This window comes from Schistocerca cancellata, chromosome 4 (genome assembly GCF_023864275.1).
Source record: "Schistocerca cancellata isolate TAMUIC-IGC-003103 chromosome 4, iqSchCanc2.1, whole genome shotgun sequence".
Lineage (NCBI taxonomy): Eukaryota > Metazoa > Arthropoda > Insecta > Orthoptera > Acrididae > Schistocerca > Schistocerca cancellata.
The window spans coordinates 468,052,288-468,078,251 of record NC_064629.1 but is presented as its reverse complement, the minus strand read 5'-3'; the positions used below and the strand labels follow the sequence as shown (position 1 = coordinate 468,078,251).

The 25,964-nt window shown below is 41.3% G+C and overlaps 1 protein-coding gene and 1 pseudogene across 2 annotated transcripts in view; both read left to right on the top strand.

Annotated features, from left to right (window-relative positions):
- Positions 1–25,964, top strand: part of LOC126183607 (beta-galactosidase-like) — a 315,494-nt gene that overhangs the window by 142,503 nt on the left and 147,027 nt on the right. For both annotated transcript variants that reach the window (XM_049925719.1, XM_049925718.1), the window contains exon 2: positions 4,917–5,113. In XM_049925719.1, the coding sequence (XP_049781676.1) occupies positions 4,917–5,113 (197 nt within the window). The remainder of the gene's footprint in view (positions 1–4,916; positions 5,114–25,964) is intronic.
- On the top strand, positions 7,132–7,249 carry LOC126185740 (5S ribosomal RNA; annotated as a pseudogene).

The following is a 25,964-nucleotide window of genomic DNA, read 5'->3' as shown; positions in this document are numbered from 1 at the left end:
TCATTTTCTTAGTGGGATGTCATCTTTATTGATTTTTGGTATTCCGTACAGCCGAGGTGCTAGGTTATCTCTGCTACATATCTATATCCATCAAGGGAGAAGATGCTTGATTTCAGCCTGCCACCAGAAATTTAGGTTGAAGCTATGACAAGTGTTTCGCGAGTTATATGTCAGTTATATATCAGTTATATGTCAGAAAGACAGAAGCACTTACGATCGGTCTTAGTGGTACATCAACTTTTTTGTTCCTCTATACAACTGAGGTAGTAAAGCTTTTATGTCTCACAGGTTCCTCCGCACATCTGCCGAAAGAGAAGATATTCGACTTAAGTCCACCATAAGCAATGGAGCGTGGAGCTTTGACAATGTTAGCCACTGATTTGAGCAAAACATCAGACAAATTTCCAAACAAACACTGGTTGAAAAATCTGAGACAAAAGTCAACAGGCAGTATATCAAAAGTGGCCACAAGAGCCTCAACAGTTTTTCTGAGACAGATTATTTCTATCACAAGTGTCGGCCAGTTCAATTTCTTCAGCATATCTGCAACATTGTCCCATGGGTCAATCAAACCTGTGACCATTCACGTTGTCGTTCTCTGTATATCTCCAGTATCCCTAATCAGTCCTGTCTGGTACGGATCCCACATATTAGAGCAATATTCTAGGATGTGTCGGATGAATGATTTCTGTGCCATCTCTTTCGTAGAGTGATTGCATTTCTCTAGTATTCTACCAATGATCTCAAGTCTTCCACCTGCTTTACCTATGGGTGAGCCTACGTGGTAGTACCATTTTGTATCCCTGCAAAGTGTTACACCCAGGTATTTCTACTAATTGACTAATTACAACTGTGACTTGTTGATATTGTATTCATAGGATACTAAGGTTTTTCATTTTTTGAAGTGCACAGTTGTACATCCCTTGACATTTAAAGCAAGTTGCCACTCATTACATTACTTCGAAATCTTACCAAGTTCTCACTGAATACTTGAGCAGCTATTAACAGACACTATCACATCATAGATAACTGCATCATCTGTCTGAAGTTACTAGCAAGGTCGTTAACAGACTCCAAGCCAAAAAAAAAAAAAAGGAAGTGCCACGAAGGAATTATCGAAATGGGTCAGAAATCGATAATGTGATAAACATCCACAGAGCAACAAACAAATGATTACAATTTCACAAAAATTGGATTATTTATTCAAGAGAAAGAGCTTCACAAATTGAGGAAGTCAATGTGCTTTGACCCATCTCTGGATCTTATACAAGCAATTATTTTGCTTCATATTGATTGATAAATACTTGCATGTCCTCCTGAGGGATGTTTTGGCAAATTCCGTCCAATTGGCGCGTTAGATCGTCAAAAGCCAGAGAAGTTTGGAGGACCCTGCCCATAGTACTCCAAACATTCTCGATTGCGGAGAATTCCAGCGACCTAGTTGGCCACTTTATGATTTGACAAGCATGAAGGCAAGTAGTAGAAACTCTAGATGTGTATGGAAAGGCATTATCATGCTGAAATGTAAGCCTAGGACGGCTTACTATAAAGGGAAATAAAATAGGCGAGGAATATCGTCGACATCCCGCTGGACCATAAGCGTGCCGTGGATGACAGCCAAAGGGGTCCTGCTATGAAAACAAATGACGCCCCAGGCCATCACTCCTGGTTGTCAGGCCACATGGCGGGCGGCAGTCAGACTGGTATCCCACCACTGCCCGCGGTGTCTACAGACATGTCTTCGACCTGAAATCTTATTAACTGCAGTAGAATTGTCTTCAGAGATGAGTCCCACTTCGAACTGAGCTTCTATGACCAGCGAAGACGTTTATAAAAGACACCCCAGATGGCGATGGGATACCAATTTGACTGTCACCCACCATGTGGCTTGATAACCGGGAATGATTGTCTGGAGTGCCACTGCTTTTCATACCAGGGTCCCTTAAGTTGTCATCCACGGCACCCCTTGTGGCACAACGGTACGTCGATGATATTCTACGGCCCGTGTTGTTGTCTTTCATGGCAAGCCATCCAACGCTTACATTTCAGCAAGATAATCCCGCCAACACATAGTGAGAGTTTCTACTGCTAGTCTTCGTGCTTGCCAGACCCTACTTTGGACAGCGAGGTCGCTGGATCTCTCCCTAATTCAGAACGTTTGGAGCATAATGGGCAGGTTCCTCCAACCAGCTCGTGTTTTTGACGATGTAATGTGTCAATTGGGCAGAATTTGGCCCGATATCCCTCAAGAGGACACACCATAACTCTGTCAATCAATATCAAGCCGAATAACTGCTTGAATAAGGTCCAGAGGTGGGTTAACGCGTTATTAACTTGCTCAGTTTGTGAAGCTCTTTCTCTTGAATAAACCATCCATTTCTTCCGAAATTGTTATCGTTTGTTTGCCTGTACATTTACATTTAAACTACCGATTTCCGTACCATTAGGATACTTCCTTCGTGGTGCGCCTTTTTTTCTTTTTCTTTTTTTCTTAGAGTTTATACAATGTGGACAACAAGGGTACCAACACACTTCCGTGAAGAATACCTGAAGTTGCTTCTACATCTGTCGATGATTCTTCATCCAATGTAACATGCCACGTCCTCCTTATCATGAAATCCTCAATCCAGTCACAAATTTCGCTTGATGCCCTATGCGATCGCACTTTCAATAGTAAGCGTAGAAGTGGTACTGATCCAAATGTTTTTTTGGACTTCGAGAAATACTGAATCTATCTGACTGCCTTGATCCATAGCTTTCAGGATGTTATTTGAGAAAAGTTCGAGCAGGGTTTCACGTAATCGATGTTTTGGTAATCTATGGTGGTTGGAAGGGAGGCTATTCCGTGTGAGATACCTCCTTAAGTATGAACTCATAACAAATGGATGTCAAAGATATTGGACGACACTTTTGTTGATCACTTCTGCTACCCTTCATGTAGGGAGAAATGCTTTCTTCCAGCTACTGAGCACGGTTTTTTATGCAAGGAGTCTACGATAGATTGTAGTTAAAAGAGGGGCTAATCAGCTGTAAGTTCTGTATAGAATCTCATAAGGATTCCATTGGGTCCTACAGCGTTGTCTAATTTTAGCGATTTCAGCTGTTCTTCACCTGTACTGACACTGATATATCACTCATCTTTGCAGCGGTGCGAGAACTGATTCGGGAAAATACCCCTGGAATTTCATTTGTAAAGGAACGTTTTAAAACCGAGTTCAGGGCTTCTGGTTTTGTTTTGCATCCCTAAGTTTCAGCACCTGTCTCGTCCATGAACTTCTGGACACTAACTTTGGTACCCTTACAGCCTTCAGATATGACCAGAATTTCTATGCCTTTTATGATAGATTCTTCGAAAATTTCCTATTACAGTAGTCAACGAAGGATTCACACATTGCTCTCTTGACAACCAAATGTATGTCATTCAGCATTTCCCTGCCTATAGCTCTATGTTTTGTTTTACACCTATTATGCAGTGCTCCGTGCTTCTTTAGAAACTACTTTGCAGTTATTGTAAACCATGGAGGATCCCTTCCATTGTGATCTGTTCTATTACGTACATGTCTATTAGGTGTATAGTCAACTATTCTTCTTAACCTGGACCACAGTCCTTGTACATGTTCCTCTTCAGAGTTAAGTGTCTAGATTTTCTTATGAGATACGACGCTATTGACTCTTTATCTGTTTTACTAACAACGTAAATCTTTCCACTTGTTTTAATTGCCATATGTGCTTCGGTAATTATTGTTGTTACAACTGGCTCATGGTCACTGGCACGAGTTCCTACGCGGAATTCCTCAAAGACGTCAAGTGACTAGTAGATCCAATGTACAGCATTCCCAACATGAGTGGAGTTCCGAACAATATGTTCTAGGCAGTTCTCAAAAAAATGGTTCAAATGGCTCTGAGCACTATGGGACTAAACATCCGTGGTCATCAGTCCCCTAGAACTGAGAACTACTTAAACCTAACTAACCTAAGGACATCATACACATCCATGCCCGAGGCAGGATTCGAACCTGCGACCGTAGCAGTCCCACGGTTCCGGACTGCAGCGCCTAGAACCGCTAGACCACCGCGGCCGGCTCAGTTATCAGAGAACGCATTTAGTAATGTTCAACGCAGGACAACTTGTCACACCCACCACTTTCAAGAGTATAATTTTCAAAATCGATTGTTGGATGATTAACGCCTCCTTCAGTGAAGACAATATGATTGTGAAACCTACGTACAAATGAACTTAGGTTTTCTCTGAAGTTGACGAAAACGAAAGACGACTGAGATGGCCCGATTTGGGTCGTAAAAAGGAGCTGCAGTCTCTTTGCCTTCTCCCTACTTGGTTTCGAGGTCACTGACTCATCACATTACAGATCATTTCCTACAGTGAAATAAGAACGCACTCATTTAAGGAGATCGAAGCAAACAACCTGCGTTCATTAGGTAATGATTAGATTCGACGTATGGAAATTATGTTTTATAAAATTAGTGGTACTCTTTTATGCTGGAGTTCCTGATACTAAGGGCCCAGAGACACACATCCTCTTATCCTATTAACAATGAGCCTGGATTTCACACATCTCATTTTTACATGTGATGGAACCTAACTGGGGATTAGAAAAGAAAAAATATCGAAGTCAGCCTGATGAACATATTCGCTGCTTTTAGTTGATTTGTTCTTATACATAATTCTTACTATCAAAGAAGGATAAAAAATCGATCACTAGAGTACATTAAGCCAGCGTATCTCTGTCACGGGCATAGCCACCAGAAACCAATAACCGGTCAGTAAGTCATTGTGGGTGCTTGCAGTTTCTCTTAACCATCTCCGTTGTTTTTTTGTTATGAATGTATGACCACGAGAGTAGTCAACGTTCCTCCTCAGAACTTTCATTGTTTAACCTATATTTCATTTGTTTCAGGTGAGGCCACAAGATGCAGAGGAGACAACGGTTGCACCCAGATCGTTTACCGTGGATTACGAGAACAACACTTTTCTTCTGGATGGAGAACCCTTCCGCTACGTAGCTGGCTCCTTACACTACTTTCGTCTGCCTCACCCTCTGTGGCGAGATCGACTAAGAAAGTTGCGAGCTGCTGGTCTCAACGTAGTTTCAACGTAAGTTTTCTTAACCTGCTTCTCGTGAGCCGTTATTTCTTTTGACGGTAATGTAATGTGGCTACTTACGTCCGTAAGACTGTGCTCTTAAGAATCAAGTTCCGACTTGAGAAGTATAAAGTATGCTGATTACTCGGTGTTATTTCATATGGTTGCGCTCGGCAGCACAACGTGAACGATTGTGTAAAACAGAACTAAGGTACTGCTATTAAGCTAGACAGGAAATGAACATTTTAGAATTGTCTGTTCGACGAGAGTGACACTGCCTCATCGGCAGCAAAGACGCCATGCAGTCAGCACATGGGGGCTGGATGACTGACAACTTTCGCACAATGACGCAGACCGACGTATACTTCGAAGGAGGGGACTGAAAAGGATCGAACGTAGAGAAAGCCCCCGCAGCATGCCACGAAAACTATTAACATTAATGAGAAATCTCTTGCAGTATTCTTGAACTTATTCTGCGTTCAAACGATATGATCTACCTGGACCCAAATACTGGTCATTTTCATACATGATATCCTAACAGCTACAGAAAAATGTGGCCATCTGGGTACAGTGTTTTCAGACTGTCAACAAGCTTATGATATAAATTTAAGTTAACTAATAGTAAAGATAATGTGTTATTATGAGCTACTTATTAAGGTTTGCGAAGCCACTGAGAATTTCTTGAATGCATGTCATCTTTTGTGGAGAGTAGTAGGAGAGTAATGGGTATTCGGGCCACTCCTCAGTCTTTATGAATAAAATTTCTGCCGTTGAGTCCCAGTAATGATAATAGACCAAATATATGACGATGACATCGCAGCTGGTCATATTATATGATGTGACGAGATATCACAGTAACTGCCCACTATATTGTGAGGGAGGAGAAGAACAGAGCACAAGGGAGGCGAAGTGGGAGATCAGACACACACACACACACACACACACACACACACACACACACACACACACATGGGTGCGTCTGACAACGTTGACTTGCTGCCGCTTCATACTAGAAAAGTATGCCTTCATATAGTCTCGCTTACCACAAGCAACGTCATGAAAAATAAAATTTGGAAGCGGTAAAGCTCAAACAGACCACATTATGTCTACTTTAATAAAAAATAGGTAAGAAAGAGATTTAATATACCCATGGACATCCTTAAATTCTTAGACCTTTGTCATGAACGAGAAGTTAATAACCGCTTTTGTTTTTCCACAGCTGGAAAAAATTAGCAACGGGATCATCATGTCTATGACCTTTCGGTGTATGTTTCTAGGCTCATACCTTCTAGTACACGGAGTTTCTTAGCTTACAACGCTTAACATAAGAACCTGTATGTGCAGCCACACACACAAGCGATGGCGATAAAATTTCAGAAATACTCACATTAAAGAAAATTAAGCTCTTGAGGATAAAAATTAATCCACAAACGTCAGTAAGTAAGGAGTGAGAGAATTTTCATATGAGTTTTACGTGTGGTGTAAGAGTGGCCGAGACATGATGACTAGACAATGGTGATACACAGACATGCAGGTATTCTACCAAGATTATTTTGAGACGATACTTAGTTTCATTAGAAAACTACTAATTATCACCAACATCACGATTTCTGTTAAAACTAAGCTTTTGCAAGAACTATAACACTTTCACGTGCAGTGTTAAGTGGATTTTGCCGTTAAAAAGATGCCATGCTTGGCATCTTGCCGTCCCAGAATGGTCCTTACAGAACTGCTACAAAATTCACAGCTAATTTGTTCATAAAATATAGCACCATTGTTGCCACCCGTAGCTCTCACTTGTTTACTTTTGGGTCTCCTGTAAAAGTCAACACGCTTTTCCACTAGAGGTACAGTCACCATCGCGCCCCATGGACCAGCTGTTTAGACACCACGTTCTAGTAATATACCTGACTGCTGAAGCCTCAGAACTGTAGGGTATACTACCAGTTTTCAATGAGCAAACTGTTTCAGCAGCTTGTTGCTCGTTCGTCGCGACAACTTGATTAACAATAAGTATTAATATGACAATGGTCAGCGGCCTTGCCGCTGTGGTAACACCAGTTCCCGTCAGATCACCGAAGTTAAGCGCTGTCGGGCTGGGCTAGCACTTGGATGGGTGACCATCCGGTCTGCCGAGCGCTGTTGGCACGCGGGGTGCACTCAGCCCTTACGAGGCAAACTGAGGAGCTACTTGATTTAGAAGTAGCGGCTCCGGTCTCGTAAACTGACATACGGCAGGGAGAGCGGTGTGCTGACCACATGCCACTCCGTATCTGCATCCAGTGATGCCTGTGGTTGAGGATGACACGGCGGCCGGTCGGTACCGTTGGGCATTCATGGTCTGTTCGGTCGGAGTTCCGTTTAGTTTTATTAAGATGGCAACTCGAAAGTACGATCGCAACCAAAGCTTGGACTCATCTACCCTGCCGCTCAGGTAGCTAATGCTAAAAAATCGACTGCCGTTTTAGTATCATGTCTCTCACTCGCCTTCATTAATCGTATATTTCAGTATTTGCTGTATGTGATTTTCTCCAGCTGACCGTGTAGTGACTGCTGCTCCTGTAACATGTGCAAACTGAACAGTTTAATCATACTTTGCAACTCGTTTAAATGTTGTCAGAGCAATTAATTAAGAGAGATTCTTATATTTGTATCTGAGGATTTTATCCAGTATATCTGCTTCTTTAAAACTGTATCTTATTTATGTAGCTTTGAAATATCCCCACTTGTCCTCAATGTCTGTTAGCAACTTGACCATAATCGCAGTGCTTAAGCTAGAAGCCAAGGTTAATTATACCTGCAAGACGAGAGGAAGCTGATTCCCGTGTCACGAACTGAAGAGGAAGCTGTAAGAACGGTGTCCATTTTAGCAAGATCATATATCACCAGAAGAGGGTATTACATGTTCTACATCTACATCTACATCTATACTCCGCGAGCCACCTTACGGTGTGTGGCGGAGGGTACTTATTGTACCACTATCTGATCCCCCCTTCCCTGTTCCATTCACGAATTGTGCGTGGGAAGAACGACTGCTTGTAAGTCTCCGTATTTGCTCTAATTTCTCGGATCTTTTCGTTGTGATCATTACGCGAGATATATGTAGGCGGTAGTAATATGTTGCCCATCTCTTCCCGGAATGTGCTCTCTCGTAATTTCGATAATAAACCTCTCCGTATTGCGTAACGCCTTTCTTGAAGTGTCCGCCACTGGAGCTTGTTCAGCATCTCCGTAACGCTCTCGCGCTGACTAAATGTCCCCATGACGAATCGCGCTGCTTTTCGCTGGATCATGTCTATCTCTTCTATTAATCCAACCTGGTAAGGGTCCCATACTGATGAGCAATACTCAAGAATCGGACGAACAAGCGTTTTGTAAGCTACTTCTTTCGTCGATGAGTCACATTTTCTTAGAATTCTTCCTATGAATCTCAACCTGGCGCCTGCTTTTCCCACTATTTGTTTTATGTGATCATTCCACTTCAGATCGCTCCGGATAGTAACTCCTAAGTATTTTACGGTCGTTACCGCTTCCAATGATTTACCACCTATGGCATAATCGTACTGGAATGGATTTCTGCCCCTATGTATGCGCATTATATTACATTTATCTACGTTTAGGGAAAGCTGCCAGCTGTCGCACCATGCATTAATCCTCTGCAGGTCTTCCTGGAGTACGTACGAGTCTTCAGATGTTGCTACTTTCTTGTAGACAACCGTGTCATCTGCAAATAGCCTCACGGAGCTACCGATGTTGTCAACTAAGTCATTTATGTATATTGTAAACAATAAAGGTCCTATCACGCTTCCTTGCGGTACTCCCGAAATTACCTCTACATCTGCAGATTTTGAACCGTTAAGAATGACATGTTGTGTTCTTTCTTCTAGGAAATCCTGAATCCAATCACAAACCTGGTCCGATATTCCGTAAGCTCGTATTTTTTTCATTAAACGTAAGTGCGGAACCGTATCAAATGCCTTCCTGAAGTCCAGGAATACGGCATCAATCTGCTCGCCAGTGTCTACGGCACTGTGAATTTCTTGGGCAAATAGGGCGGGCTGAGTTTCACATGATCTCTGTTCCAGATAGCAAAATATCGCTTTTTAGTCAGAAAACAATTAGGAATTACAAGGAGGAAGATCTTTCCTCTATCATGCTGTTAATAAACAACCTATCTGTTCGTATCTGCCTGGGGATTCACACTGCAGCTCAGGTATGAAGTTGAGGGAAAAATTGAAAAGAGGTAATATCAATTTACTATATGCAGCATGTAAAGAATGTAACACAGGGTATGCACCACACTCACAACTTAGTTCGACTGGGAGACCTCAAGCTGACCAAAGGAAAAATAAAAGGTATAATGATGGAAATTCCTGACTGGACTACAAATATTGAAAGAAGTGAAGGTCACAACTCGCCACAGAGCTGAGGCGTTGAGCAGTTGACAGGCACACAAACAACACTGGCAACTTCGTTAAGCTTTAAAATGAATACCTTCTTGAGAGATAACTGAAACACAAAAAAACCATGTGTAAATGCACCGCTACATGACTACACTGCAGCTGGAATGGTATGTGTGAAATGGAAGTCGGGTGGGGGGTAGGAGGGGGGGGGAGTTGAGGTAGGTGGAGTTGGCGAGAGAAGAAAGGAGGAAGGAAGACAGAGAAGGTATGGAGAGGACGGTCGTTGATGGCTGCAAGGGAGAGGCAACAAGGGCACACTTTAGGAAAGTGGCTCTGATATGATGAAATCGCCCTGGGGCAGTCAGGAGGAGTTATGTCTGGCACTCGATGAAGAAGAGGAGTGGGTTGAGAGCAGGAAGGGAGGATGGGGACATGGAAATTTTTGGTAAGGACTATGGAACCAAACTGCTGAGGTCATCGCTCCCTAGGCTTATGCACTACTTAATCTAACTCAAACTAACTTGCGCTAAGGACAACACACTCACCCATGCCCGAGGGGGGAAGGGGTAAGAGTAGAACAGAAGAAGAGGCCAGCTGTGGAAAGAGGAGAGAGTGAGTGAAGAATGAGTGAAGTGGGGGCATGGGAGCAAGCGAAAGGATATGGGTCAGGGGCTACCAGGGATCGAGACAAAAAGCACTGTGGGGTGAAAAGATGTATTGTAAGGACCATTCCCATTTACTTAATTCACAGAAGATATTGTTAATCAGGACGATTTCATGCTCATAAGCATATTGTGCTATTGGGTGATCAACTGTGCTCTTGCTCACAGTTTGACAGCAGCCATTCATTTGGGTGGACAGCTGGCTGATAATAATGCACGCATAATAGATTGTGCAAATGCTAAATCAGAGCGGGTATATGACTGCATGACGTTACAACTCTTTATTGAAATACTTTAATGTAATGAATCTTGGGGCAATGTGTGGTCTGAAACGATTTCTTTGGCCCACTGTTTGTATTATGGTAGATCACACAGCCACGTAATATCTTCGTGAGCTAGGAGTAATAAATTTGCAGTGCATTGCATTGTATGAAGTGCTTTGATGAAAGTGATAAGCTATAAATAACTTCACTGGCAAAGGCTTGTAGTTTTAATACAATTATTTCAATCCCCAGAGAGTTCTAAACTGCTGTGGCATGAACCAATTTAAACACTGACGATATAAGAGTGCCTCAGTTGGCTACAGGTTCACCTAACATCTCATAGAAAAGTTCACGTGTAGTTCTTAGAATGAAATACTAATTGTTCATAAAAGATAAAACTATCACATGTTCATCAGTGTTTGAATGACCTCAAAATTTACTGTTACTGTAAGCTATTCCAAATCTAAAAGTAGTGACATTATCACCAGTTATAAAACTATACACTAATCAGCCAGAAGATTGTGACTACCTTCCTAACAGAGATATGTCCACCTTTGGCATTAATAACAGCGGCAACGCATCAAGGCATGGAAGCAATGAGGCCTTGGTAGGTTACTGGAGGGAGCTGGCACCACATCTGCACGCAGAAGTCACCTGATTCCCGTAAATTCTGGGGAGGAGGACGATGAGCTCTGATACCACGTTTAATCACATCCCAGCTGTGTTCGATTGGGGTTCAGATCTCGTGAGTTGGGGGGCCAGCAAATTACCTGGAACTAGCCAATGTGTTCCTCGAACCACTCCAGCACACCTTGATCTTATGACATGGTGCATTATCTTGTTGAAAAATGCCACTGTCATCGGGAAAGATGATTGTCATGTCCGTGGTCTACAACTGTGGGGTGTTCATAGTCTGCAACCAGTGTACGATACCCCTTGGCCATCATGGTGCCTTGCACGAGCTCTACTGGAGCTGTGGATACAAACGTGAATGTTCCCTAGAGCATAATGAAGCTGCCGCCAGCTTGTCTCCATCCCACAGTACAGGTGTCAACGAGCTGTTCCCCTGCAAGACGACGGATTCGTGCCCTTCCATCAGTACAGTCAAGAAGGTGTCAGGATTCATCAGACCATGCAATAGTCTGCTAATGCACCAACATCCAGTGCCGCTTGTCACTTGCCCATTTCATCTGTAGTTGCCAATGTCATGGTGTTAACATTGACACGTGCATGAGTCGTCTGATGTGGAGGCCCATCGTTAGTAGGGTTTGGTGCATTGTGTGTTCAGACACAGCTGTACACTGCCCAGCACTAAAGTCTGTTGTTAGTTCCGCCACAGTCCGCAGTCTGTCTTGTTTTACCAGTCTGCCCAGCCTACGACGTCCGACGCCTGTAATGAGAGGTGGCTGCCTAACACCACAACATATGGACGCGGTTTTATCTTGGTTCAAAATGGCTCTGAGCACTATGGGACTTAACATCTATGGTCATCAATCCCCTAGAACTTAGAACTACTTAAACCTAACTAACCTAAGGACATCACACAACACCCAGTCATCACGAGGCAGTTTTGTCTTGGTTTCACCATGTATTGAAGACACTCACCGCAGCACTCCTTGAACACCTGACAGCTCGTGCAGTTTCCCAAATGCTCGTGCCGAGCCTCTGGGCCATCACAATCTGCCTTCCGTCAAACTCAGATAGATCACACAACTTCCCCATTCTGCACACAGTCCGCCTGCTTAGCTGGGTGGTAACGTGCTTGCCTCCCATGCGCTGAGCCAGGGTTCGGTTCCCAGCCGGGTTAAAGATTTTCTCCGCTTGTGGACTGGGTGTTGTGTTGTCCTCATCATCGGCTGCAAGTCACCCAAGGTAGCGCCGACTGAAATAAGGCTTGCGCTAGGCGGCCGAACCCGAGTGGGGCAAACCAGGTAACAATGCCATGCGATCATTTCATTTTTTAATTCTACACACTGACATGATGAACTCGCGCAGTGGTGAACTCGCCCTGGCGCAGACAGGGGAAGTTTTGTCTGCCATTTGATGAAGCAGAGCAGTGGGTTGAGAGGGGGGAGGAGTAGAACGGAAGAAGAGGGCAATCATGGAAAGAGATTTGTGAATCCCTCGCAGATTGCAATCTAGATGCCTCATAGGCCGTTTGAAGCATTCACCCTCTACGTCACGGGCTAACAGACCCATCTCACTGCCTTCTAGTACATACCATAATTATTTAATGAGTTAATATGTAAGTGTGAGGATAGTATCTGTAGATGCGCACTGACGTTCCGATTAAAATGACATGTAGAACCTACATCTTTGATAAAAATTATAATCTATGATAATTAACTGTAGCAAACAATTCGAGAGATCCATGATAGATTATTTTTAGAAGTGGGGCTAACTCAGCAGTAAATTTAGTATAGGATCTGACAGGGATTCCACTGGGCCCTGGAGTTCTGTTAAATTGTAACGATTTCAGCTATTTCTCAACACCAGTGACACTAATACTGATTTCACTCATCTTCTCAGTTGTGCGACGATTAAACTGGAGCATTTCTTCTGCATTAGTATCAGTTCCTATTTGATTCGCGAATAACTTGACACTGAATTGGCGCCCCCAACAGCCTTTACATAACGAGCATGATTTTTGTGCGTTTTGTGAAAGATCATTTCACAATATTCTGCTAGGGTAGTCACTGAAGGCTTCACGCATTGTTCTCTTGACAGCCACACGCGTTTCATTCAGCATCTCTCTATCTATTGCCCTATGATTTGTTTTACACCTGTAATGCAATGGTCTCGTTTCTGAAGAAGTTTCTTTACAGTGGCTATATACCATGGAGGGTCCCTTGCAGTATGAACTATTCTACTATGTACATACCCATCCAGTGCATGGTCAACTTTTTTTTTTTTTTTTTTTAGCTAAAGCCATAGTTCATCTACATACTCCTGTCCTGTGCTGAGAGTTTCAAGTTTCTCATTGAGGTATGGAACTACTGTTTTTTCAAATCTAGTTTACTGAAAATATATATCTTTCTACTTGTTCTGATTGTCCTTGTACTTTGATAATCATTGTCACCACAACCTCGTCATTGTCACTGGTACCAGATTCTATGTGGACATCCCCAAAAGAGGTCAGGTCTGTTTGCTGTCATTAGATATAATATATTCCACATCGAGTGGTGTTCCGAACTATCTTTTCTTGGTAGTTTTCAGAGAAGGCATTCGATAATGTTTCATAGGATGTTTTATCACGTCCGCCCCTAACACCTATTAATTTTCCTAATAAATTGGTGGATCATTAAAGCCTCCACAGATGAGTTTAGTGTGATTGGGGAAGTTACGTACAAGCAAACTGGGGTTTTCTCTACAGCTTTCCATTACATCAGAAGGCGAGTCTGGCAGGCGATAGAAGGATCCAGTTACCATTTTATGCCCAACCCTGATACTGAGTCTTGCCGAAAGAATCTCACGTGCTGCTTCAGTTTTATCTAGGTGGATTTTACTCTCTTGTCTGCTCCGATAAATGTACAACTTCCATTTCCCACTAGCCTACCCTCTCCATAAATACTTCAATTATCCCCAACAATCTCACTGCTACTAATTACAGGTTTCAACCGGCTCTCTGTAAGTAATACACTACTGGCCATTAAAATTGCTACACCACGAAGATGACGTGCTACTGACGCGAAATTTAACCGACAGGAAGAAGATGCTGTATATGCAAATGATTAGCTTTTCAGAGCATTCACACAAGGTTGGCGTCGGTGGCGACACCTACAACGTGCTGACATGAGGAAAGTTTCCAACCGATTTCTCATACACAAACAGCAGTTGTCCGGCGTTGCCTGGTGAAACGTAGTTGTGATGCCTCGTGTAAGGAGGAGAAATGCGTATCATCACGTTTCCGACTTTCATAAAGGTCGGACTGTAGCCTATCGCGATTGCGGTTTATCGTATCGCAACATTGCTGCCCGCGTTCGTCGAGATCCAATGACTGTTAGCAGAATATGGAATCGGTGGGTTCAGGAGGGTAATACGGAACGCCGTGCTGGATCTCAACGGCCTCGTATCACTAGCAGTCGAGATGACAGGCATCTTAATCGCATGGATGTAACGGATCGTGCAGCCACGTCTCGATCCATGAGTCAACAGATGGGGACATTTACAAGACAACAACCGTCTGTACGAACAGTTCGACGACGTTTGCAGCAGCATGGACTATCAACTCGGAGACCATGGCTGCGGTTACCCTTGACGCTGCGTCACAGACAGGAGCGCCTGCGATGGTGTACTCAACGACGAACCTGGGTGCACGAATGGCAAAACGTCATTTTTTCGGATGAATCCAGGTTCTGTTTACAGCATCATGATGGTCGCATCCCTGTTTGGCGGCATCGCGGTGAACGCACATTGGAAGCGTGTATTCATCATCGCCATACTGGCGTATCACCCGGCGTTATGGTATGGGGTGCCATTGGTTACACGTCTCGGTCACCCCTTGTTCGCATTGATGGCACTTTGAACAGTGGACGTTGGACGTTACATTTCAGATGTGTTACGACCCGTGGCTCTACCCTTCATTCGATCCCTGCGAAACCCTACATTTCAGCAGGATAATGCACGACCGCGTGTTGCAGGTCCTGTACCGGCCTTTCTGGGTTGGTTCAAATGGCTCTGAGCCCTATGGGACTTAACTTCTGAGGTCATGAGTCCCTTAGAACTTAGAACTTAGAACTACTTAAACCCAACTAACCTAAGGACATCACACACATCCATGCCCGAGGCAGGATTCGAACCTGCGACCGTAGCGGTCGCGCGGGTCCAAGCGCCTAGAACCGCTCGGCCACCCTGGCCGGCGCCCATTCTGGATACAGAAAATGTTCGACTGCTGCCCTGGCCAGCACATTCTCCAGATCTCTCACCAATTGAAAACGTCTGGTCAATGGTGGCTGAGCCACTGGCTCGTCACAATACGCCAGTCACTACTCTTGATGAACTGTGGTATCGTGTTGAAGCTGCATTGGCAGCTGTACCTGTACACGCCATCCAAGCTCTGTTTGACTCAACGCCCAAGCGTATCAAGGCCGTCATTACGGCCAGAGGTGGTTGTTCAGGGTAGTGATTTCTCAGGATCAATGCACCGAAATTGCGTGAAAATGTAATCACATGTCAGTTCTAGCATAATATATTTGTCCAATGAATACCCTTTTAGCATCTACATTTCTTCTTGGTGTAGCAATTTTAATGACTGGTAGTGTATTATGTGAGCTTCGCTGCTTTTCAGGAACACTTCAAATTCTGGCACTTCGTTGCGAATGCTTCAGCAATTAACTACTATGGTTTTTTATACTCCCGTGTGGCCGCCTGGAAGGGGCATTCTTTTGGACTTTACACTTATTCTTCTGTGTCTGCTACAGCCAGCGGCGGATACATATGGGGGCGCACGGGCGCACGCCCCCCCCCCCCCCCCCCCCCCCACCGCTTGCGGTGTCACCAGCATAGCCACCCGCGCCGCAACCGCCAGTCAGCCTGCTGCAAGCTATTCGTTCGTTTCTTTTGTCAGTGACTCGACTGAATTGACTTTTCGAGTAGTTGCACTTTCCTACGTAGCACGCGCGTCCGCGTCATCGTATTTTATACGTTTCTGTCTGGCACATAAATAGCTAACACGTACCTACGAAAAAAGTCGCGGCCATTCTAGTGATGTCGATGCGTTATTCTGTCTGGCATTTGTTCGAGAAAAGTCGCGAATATTCTACTGTTTTCTTGTACATAGAATATGCGGTACGTAGTGTTATAAATACGGAGTATTCGCCGAATAGGAAGCTAGCTTACATTCAGAAGCAGAAACAGTAAGACTGAAGAATGAATAAGTAAAAAGTCGTAGTTGCAGCAAGTGCAAGTGTGAATATTAGTCAAGAGTGAGAGTGATCAGTTGATTGTGAAGTATTAATAATAGTGATTCATAGTAATTTCTCAGTAAAAATATTGTTACGAGACTCGTAACAATATTTTTACTAATAACGTAACAATAGTTACGAGTTAGGTATGGGAAACTAAACTCTGCATGTGGCTTAATTAGTTTTTATTACGGTAAAATTAAAGGTAGCTCAAGATATCTTTAGCGCTCCCTTCTTGAGGTTTTCCTGTATCTTCCACTGACAGCAGCTGTCGTTATGTGGACTGGATGGAGAGTCACGTAGTGTGCACCACACACATAGTCAGCTACCTGATGTGTAGTATACCTGACCTATTTAGAAGAACTCTACAGTTCTCTACCCTATGGCGCAAATTCAGGAAGTCACAGCCTAGGTTGTCACAGAACCATTGAGGTCTTTGATACAGTCCTACTCGACTCAGAATGAGGAGGCTATGGTCGGTTCTGGGGACAACGCTGCAAATTGTGACCTTCATTTAAAATCTGTGCGCAAGGTTGATCTTCTCCAACTTACCTGCCAGTCGCTGAATTGATCCAGATATGAACTCTGAGCCCAGACGACAGGCTTCATTTGTTCCAATGTGCGCCTGAATCTGCAGTTGGTTGCACCCTGTTTCCTCAATAGCTGCTACAATCGCCTCTTCAGCATGTCAGTGATTGATGGCCGCCGAGTAAGTGACGCCAGAAACCACTTCCAGAAAGTTAAGTGATTTAGACAGGAATATAATTTAGTTTAACGCCGACAATAAATTAAATACGTGCATTAGTGTATCGTTTACTCTTGCCGTTAAAGGTTTGACTTTTCTTTGCGTATTTTTTCAGAAAACACGAAAAGATCGTAACTTCGCGAAGTCGCGCTTAGGCTTAAATTTTGTAAACGTGTTTGTTTCTTGTTTCACGGTAATTTAACTAGTTTCTCGGTAACAAATAAGTAAACTACCGTAAATAGCGTATAAATTCATTGTTTTAATACAGATTTCAGAAAAACAGCGTAATTTTATATCAGAAACTTGCCTATATACATTTGTTTATAGGCCTAATTCTCGTAACGTTTTTCGAGAATCAAAGTTAAAGTATATCGTTTAATAGTCCTTTTTTTCATTCCATCGAGTGAAATATATAATAAATAGCGTATACCTTCGTTGTTTTAATACAGATCTCAGAAAAACAGCGGAATTTTAAATCAAAAACTTGCTTATATACATTTGTGAATAGGCTTAATTCTTGTAACGTCTTTTTTGATTTTCGGTAATTTAATTGATTTATTCTAGCTAAAGTATTATTTTTGCCATGAGTGAGAAGTGCCTGACTTGCCGTAGAATTGTTAGTTCCGGGGTTTGGTGTGATGGATGCAGTAGTTTTTTTCACTGGGGGGACTGCAGTGGCGTGGGTGTTGGGAAAGTGGATCAGGCTCATCAGTGGTTATGTAGGATTTGCAGCAGAGATAGGAAGATAGTGGAACAGGAGGGGAAAATTGCTGCCCTTCAGGCTGAGCTAGATCAGGCTAGGGAAGATCTGGACAGGTTAAGGAGGGAGAAGGGCAAAGAGAGGTGGGAAGTGGCAACAGGTAGCAGAAGGAACAGGCCTAGAACTAAGTCTGACAGTTTTGTGGTGAATGTCAAAAATAAGTTTGACCTGTTGCTTCAGTTAGAAACTGATGAGCCTCAAGCAGAGGTAGGTGTAGACAGGACACAACAAACTTTCAATAGGAAATTGAAAAAGAATGTAGGAAAGTCATCGAAAAGGAAGAAAGTTTTGTTGTTAGGCAGTTCTCATGCCAGAGGTGTAGGCCAACTTCTGCAGGAGGAATTAGGACCAGAATACCAGGTCACAAATTTTTTCAAACCAAGTGCTAGTCTGGATCAGGTGACAGAGGATTTAGGTTCACTCTGTAAAGGATTTACCAGGGAAGACACCGTGGTTATTGTGGGAGGGCCAGGGAACAGCATCGACAGAGATCCTGGGTACAGTATAGAGTGCGACCTGGTAAAGATTGCGTCGGCATCGAGACACACCAATGTTGAATTTGTATCTGTCCTGAGACGCCATGACCGGCCTCATTTGGACTCTTCTGTTGGGAGAGTTAATTTGGAGTTGGAACGGCTGCTTGGGTCAGGTGCGGGGGCTCATATTGGTGTGGTTCCTGTTGATTATCTCAGTAGGTGGGACTATACCAGGCACGGCCTACATCTCAACAGAAAAGGGAAGGGGAAACTGGCTGGGGTAATAGCAGGAAATTTAAGGGGGGGAGGCACTGCCATGAATGGTAAAATACCAGTGGTTACAGGTGTTGGAGCAGCACCTTTTTTAGGATAGGTAAGACAGAAAGATGTCAAGTTCTACGAGAGGTCAGGATTGAAACAAATCTTCAGTTTAGGAAAGAAATTAAACAGTACAATTCTAGCACATTAGATCACCAATCACAGCTACCAATTATAAATTTTCACCAATCACCAGAAATTTTATCTCCACCAAGTTGTATCTCAGTCCTAGGTAATTGCATTGATGAATTAAAGTCACCCAACCCAGTTGACATAATCTGCCTCTCTGAACACCATGTGACCACTGGTATAGGAACTAGGCCTAAGCACAATGAGAAACTCAGACAGGAGAGTACTGCAAATGTTACAATAAGGAAAGGGTCTCATAAAAGTATAATTAAAAATAATGTAAGTATATTTCAACAAAATATTGGGAGTTTAAAGAATAAAGTAGATGAGCTTCTGGTTTGTTTAGAAGATTTAGAAGCTGAGAATGAAATAGATATACTATGCCTGTCTGAGCATCACATTGTTACCGATATAGATAAGGTAAATGTAAGTGGTTATAAGCTCTCTGCACATGTAATGAGATAAAATATGGAGAAAGGAGGAGTTGCCATATATGTCAAAAGCTATCATTGTGCGAAAAGTATAGAAACAAAAAAGTTTTGTGTAGAGAAACATATAGAAGCATGTGCCTGTGAGCTTAAATTAAATAAAGGCACATTTATAATTGTAACTGTATATAGGTCCCCATCAGGAAATTTTCATCTATTTCTGAAAAATTTGGACTCCTTGTTGTGCTATCTGTCAGACAGGGGGAAGCAAATTATTATTTGTGGGGACTTCAATGTAGATTCTCTGAAAGAGGGTAATAGGAAAAATGACCTTGAAGTATTACTCGGTTCTTTCAATTTGACACCCGTTATTGATTTTCCTACTCGGGTGGTAAAGGATAGCAGCTCACTGATAGATAACTTCTTTGTAGACCAAGATAAGTTTAACCAGATAAATGCTCAGCCTGTTGAGAATGGTCTTTCTGATCATGGTGCACAGCTAGTTACAATATATGACATAGCTCCATTCAGCAATACTAAACAGTCCTCCAAAGTAGTACGTTCAGTCAACGATTTAACAATTGCAAATTTCAGGGAAAGCCTACAGCAGTTAGACTGGGATGAGGTGTACCATGAACCTGATGCCAATTTAAAATATAATTTATTTCATGACATTTTTGTAAATGCATTTGAAAACTGCTTCCCCAAGAAAATAGTTAAATTTACCCGTAAGAAACCTTGTAACAAACCATGGCTTACTAAGGGTATAAAAATATCTTGTAACCGGAAAAGGGAAATGTATCTTACAGCAAGAAAGAGTAGTGACCCAGAAACTATCAAAAATTATAAAAACTACTGTGTTATATTAAGAAAAGTTATTAAAAAATCCAGGAGTATGTGTATCATGTCTGAAATCAGCAACTCTGATAATAAAATTAAAACAATTTGGAATATTATTAAAAGAGAAACAGGTCAACCAAGAGCAGAGGAAGACAGTATTACCATCAAATTGAATGAAAGCTTTACGAACAAAAAGTCAGAAGTTGAAAATATTTTTAATAATCATTTTCTAAATGTTGTGGATATAGTAGGATCCAGGTGTTCATTAGAAGATGCTAGGCTGTTAATGGAAGAGGCCATACCTATGCAATTTGATACAATTGAAATCTCACCCACTTCTCCCTCTGAAATTAAGAAAATAATAAACTTGCTTAAAAGCAAAAACTCACATGGAATTGATGGCATTTCCAGCAAAATACTAAAAGGTTGTTCTCAACAGATAAGTAAGATTCTCAGCCACCTGTGTAATAGCTCTCTGGAACAGGGCATTTTCCCTGATAGACTGAAATATGCTATTGTTATACCTTTGCATAAAAAGGGGGATAGATCTGATGTCAACAATTACCGTCCAATCTCCCTTCTAACAGCTTTATCCAAAATTTTTGAGAAAGTAATGTATTCAAGAGTAGCTTCACATATCTGTAAAAATGAAGTACTAACAAAATGTCAGTTTGGTTTCCAGAAAGGTTTTTCAACAGAAAATGCCATATATGCTTTCACCAGTCAAATTTTGAATGATCTGAATAACCGAAAACCACCCATTGGGATTTTTTGTGATCTCTCAAAGGCTTTTGATTGTGTAAATCATGAAATTCTGCTAGACAAGCTCAAGTATTGTGGCATGAGTGGGACAGTGCACAAATGGTTTAATTCGTACCTAACTGGAAGAGTGCAGAAAGTTGAAATAAGTAGTTCTCGTAACATGCAAAGATCAGCACATTCCTCAAACTGGGGAACTATCAAGAATGGGGTTCCACAAGGGTCAGTCTTGGGTCCTTTATTGTTCTTATTATATATTAATGACTTGCCATTCTATATTCATGAAGAGGCAAAGTTAGTTCTCTTTGCTGATGATACAAGTATAGTAATCACACCTGAGAAACAAGAATTATCTGATGAAATTGTCAATACTGTCTTTCAGAAAATTACTAAGTGGTTCCTTGTAAACGGACTCTCACTGAATTTTGATAAGACACAGTACATACAGTTCCGTACAGTGAATGGTATGACGCCATTAATAAATATAGACCTTAATCAGAAGCATATAGCTAAGGTAGAATATTCCAAATTTTTAGGTATGTCCATTGATGAGAGATTAAACTGGAAGAAACACATTGATGATCTGCTGAAACGTTTGAGTTCAGCTACTTATGCAATAAGGGTCATTGCAAATTTTGGTGATAAACATCTTAGTAAATTAGCTTACTACGCCTATTTTCACTCATTGCTTTCATATGGCATCATATTTTGGGGTAATTCATCACTGAGGAATAAAGTATTTATTGCACAAAAGCGTGTAATCAGAATAATAGCTGGAGTCCACCCAAGATCATCCTGCAGACATTTATTTAAGGATCTAGGGATATTCACAGTAGCTTCTCAGTATATATACTCTCTTATGAAATTTGTGATTAACAACCAAACCCAATTCAAAAGTAATAGCAGTGTGCATAACTACAATACTAGGAGAAAGGACGATCTTCACTATTCAAGATTAAATCTAACTTTGGCACAGAAAGGGGTGAATTATACTGGCACTAAAGTCTTCGGTCACTTACCAAATAGTATCAAAAGTCTGACAGATAACCAACAAGTATTTAAGAAGAAATTAAAAGAATTTCTGAATGACAACTCCTTCTACTCCATAGAGGAATTTTTAGATATAAATTAAGAAAAAAAAATATTAAAAAATAAAAAAAATAAAAAAATAAAAATAAAAATAAAAAAACACACAAAAGAATAAAGTTGTCATATTAACTTAAGTATGTTGTTAAATTAACCTAATTATGTCATGTATTGGAAAATTCGACTCGTTCCACATCATTACGAAATATTGTATTCATGATCCAAGGAACTAGGATTAATCTAATCTAATCTAATCTAATCTGTTGAATGACACTCCCAGGTCATCACTTGCCGACGATTAACAGATCCATACTCTTTGCATCTGCCACTTCTTGCTACTGGACAAAGCAGGTTTCCTCAAATCAGGTGAAGTGAATCCCAAGCACCTCGAACTTGTTAGTTAGCTGGATCAGTATAACTTCCTGACTCCCTGGTCCCTGTCTACCTTGTACAGGACAGCTAGATCTACCGTTGACACACCAGTTGCAGTCAAGTGGACGAGTAATAACAGATCTTGTACCTCCTGCAGAGGATACAGGATTCACAGGAGAGGATGGTATTTGAAGTACCTTTGGTATCACAGGTACATGACTCGTGGAGGCTCTTCCAACATACCAATTCACAGCAGCTGCCAATCGCTTGACAGTAGTCAGGGCAATTTCCAGCTGCTTACGAACATAACCTACCTCATTCCGTGTTCGAGAACAGCATTCATGGCGGTGTTGCATTGCGGTCGGTGCAGTGGTTTACAGGTCAGAAAACAAATAACTTGAAACTAAGCTTGCTGATTATCTTTTAATATGTTGAGCTAAAAAGTTACTGATTTCCTGTAAGACTGAAGCTAATATACAACTCTAGAGTTTCTATTAAGACAATAGAAAAACCTGAGGTAAAAATTACTACTTGCCTAAAACTTTTTGAGGTTAATTATAATTGCCAACGGCTATTTCTCGTGGTGAAAAAGTTCTCTTCATTGATGACAGCAATATTATAGTCACTGAGAAAACAAGAAAACTCCTCACAGAGAAAGCAAATGAAACTCTCAAGCAAGTTTACGATTGGTCAGTAAGCAGTAAAGTGACATTGAACATGATGAAAACTAATGTCAGGAATTTCAGTTTGATGAGGGAAAACGACGTCTATAGACTGTGTAACAAATGCACAATTCTCAGCTGAAGTGGTGTGAACACACAAAGGTACTTGCAAACAGAATGTCATCAGCATGTTATGCCCTTAGAATCCTATCATCAGTGTGTAATGTGCAGTGTCTTTTAGTTAGCCTACATTCTATTCATATGTACACTCAATTCTTAGCCATGGCATTCTGTTTTGGGGAACAACTGCACAAAATATGAACACAGGTTTCAAACTCCAGAAAAGAGCCATAAGAATAATAACCAAAAATAGTAGTTGGGCTCATTATAAAGATCTGTTCAAAACACTGGGGATTTTAACTGCACCATGTGAATACATTTACCAGTCAGTTGCACACATCAAAAATAACATTGGTAATTACTGCACAAACAGCTCTGTTCATGACCATGGAACAAGAGCTAGACTCAACTTACATTTACCTAGAAAAAATAAACATAAAACTGAAAACAGCATTTTGTACCAAGAAATAAAACTGTACAATAAATTACCAAAAGAGAGTAAAGAAATTGCAAAAATACACATATTTAAAAAGGCAGCTAAAAAGTACCTGTCATGCAATACATTTTATACATTGAAGGATTACTTAAATACAACAGAGTAGGGGTTTGGTAAAAAGAAATTTATACAAATAAATAATAATAATTATTATAAAACATCCAACATTCCACATACCACCTTCAGACTATGGTTTTTTTCCCTTCTTTTTTCCTTTTCTACAAATACTTACCCCCAAGCTATGCATAGTACAAAACTAACACCTCTTCCTCTTTCTGAGCTCTACATCTCGCTCATTATAGAGGGATGCTGACTCAGTTTTTCAGGATAGCAAATGGGAAGTTGTACAGAAATGGCCCAGAGATCACCAGTGTGTGTGTGTGTGTGTGTGTGTGTGTGTGTGTGTGTGTGTGTGTGTGTAGTATTATGAAACAATGTGCGCATAGTGTGCTTTGACTGACAGTGAGATATGAGTGGATAGTGTGGAATTACATTATTTAATAAGTTATTTGTAAAAAACTAATTGTATATCAAAAGTAAATGTAATGATTAGCTCTAACTAGAAGTCTATAAATGTATAAGTATATGAATTATCTTATTTTAAATTGGTCTAAATGTGTAAATACTTTGAAATGTCCTATATCCTTGTAAAAAGAGAACCACAGATGAATAAGGCTACTACTACTACTACTACTACCACCACATTCGAATATAGAGTTAATTTACGATTAATGTAGATAATATATACTCCTCTTAAAAACAAAAACTAAATGTTACACAATATGTCAGTTACACTACCTACTACAGCAACTAAACCACAAGTGCTGATTTAATACTACGAATTAGTTTGTGCACAGAGTTACAATGCTGTTTAAAGTAACCCCAACAGTACTGTTTTTTCACATCGTGCTCAAAACACGAAAAAACCTAACGTACGATTTAATCCTATTACAAAATCTAAAGTCAACTGTGGAACATCTGCGCACTTATGCATGTAATGTCCTTGGCTGTGTATGTACACAGATGCAACTTCAACAGTAAATATGCAAAGCACATTCTGTGATTTTTTTTTCACAGAATGAGCCAAAGTTCAAACAGTCAACAATAAGCGTAACATGCAGAAATGTACTAGGTCATGCATACAGCCATGTAACAAGGAACTTTGGCGTTGCTTCCGTTCTCACATCCTTTCTTACAATTAGTGTGGAAACTTACCAGACTCTTTCAATAATAGTAAGGGGAGTTAGGGTTAACTGTACCTATTTTTTTCTTCCCTTAAAATGTTCTTTAAAATTGGGTCTTTTTAAAATTTTTATTCATGTAGGCTTCTCTAGAGGAAAACATATAAAAAATTAAAGGGACTTTCATTCTTGCAATATCTGACACAGATTTAACAGGACTGGACAAGAATTTTGATCCCACGTTTGGACCATTTAACCTCATTGACAGTGTTAACTGGACCGTATCTGATGGTTAACTGGACCTTTCATTTAAATAAATGAATTACAGGGCTCTAAACATAAAAAAATGTATTGCAACAACATCAGAAACAATACTAAACAAACAATTATGAGAATATTAATGAAAAAACACAGAAATAACAAAATTACTGCACTATGAATTCAGCGATATCAATCTGGAACCACATCATGTTTTGAATAGTGAGTCCTGGTCTCATGTACTGGATTGGATAGTTTGGAAATTATTTCATTTGAAGCAATAAAGGTATCACCTTCTTCTGCAGCTTCAAATTGTTAGTAGAAGCAACTCTCTTAGGAAAGTTTACTTCACAGCCACCATTGTGTATTTCAATAACTTGAGCAACATAATTGCAACCATTCGCAGCAGTTTTCCCTTCTATTTGACACAAATGAAGCCTCTTTCTTCACTGTTACAAAATTTTCAGTACCACTTATGCTCAAGAGCCGAAGAAACTGGTACACCTGCCCAATATCGTGTAGGGCCCTTGCGAGCAAGCAGAAGTGCCGCAACACGATGTGGCATGGACTCGACTAATACCTGAAGTAGTGCTGGAGGGAACTGACACCATGAATCATGCAGGGCTGTCCACAAATCTGTAAGCATGCGAGGCGTGGAGATCTCTTCTGAACATTAGGCCTACATATGCTCGGTAATGTTCATTTCTGGGGAGTTTGGTGACCAGCAGAAGAGTGTTCTTGGAGACACTATGCAGCAATTCTGTGTGTGTGGGGCGTCGCATTGTCCTACTGGAATTGCCCAAGTCTGTCGGAATGCACAATGAACATGAATGGATGCAGGTGATCAGACTGGATGCTAACATACATGTCACCTGTCAGAGTCGTATCTAGACTTATCAGGTCAGGGGTCGCACATCACTACAAGTTCACATTCTCCATACCATTACAGAGCCTCTACCAGCTTGAACATTCTCCTGCTGACATGTAGGGTCCATGGATTCA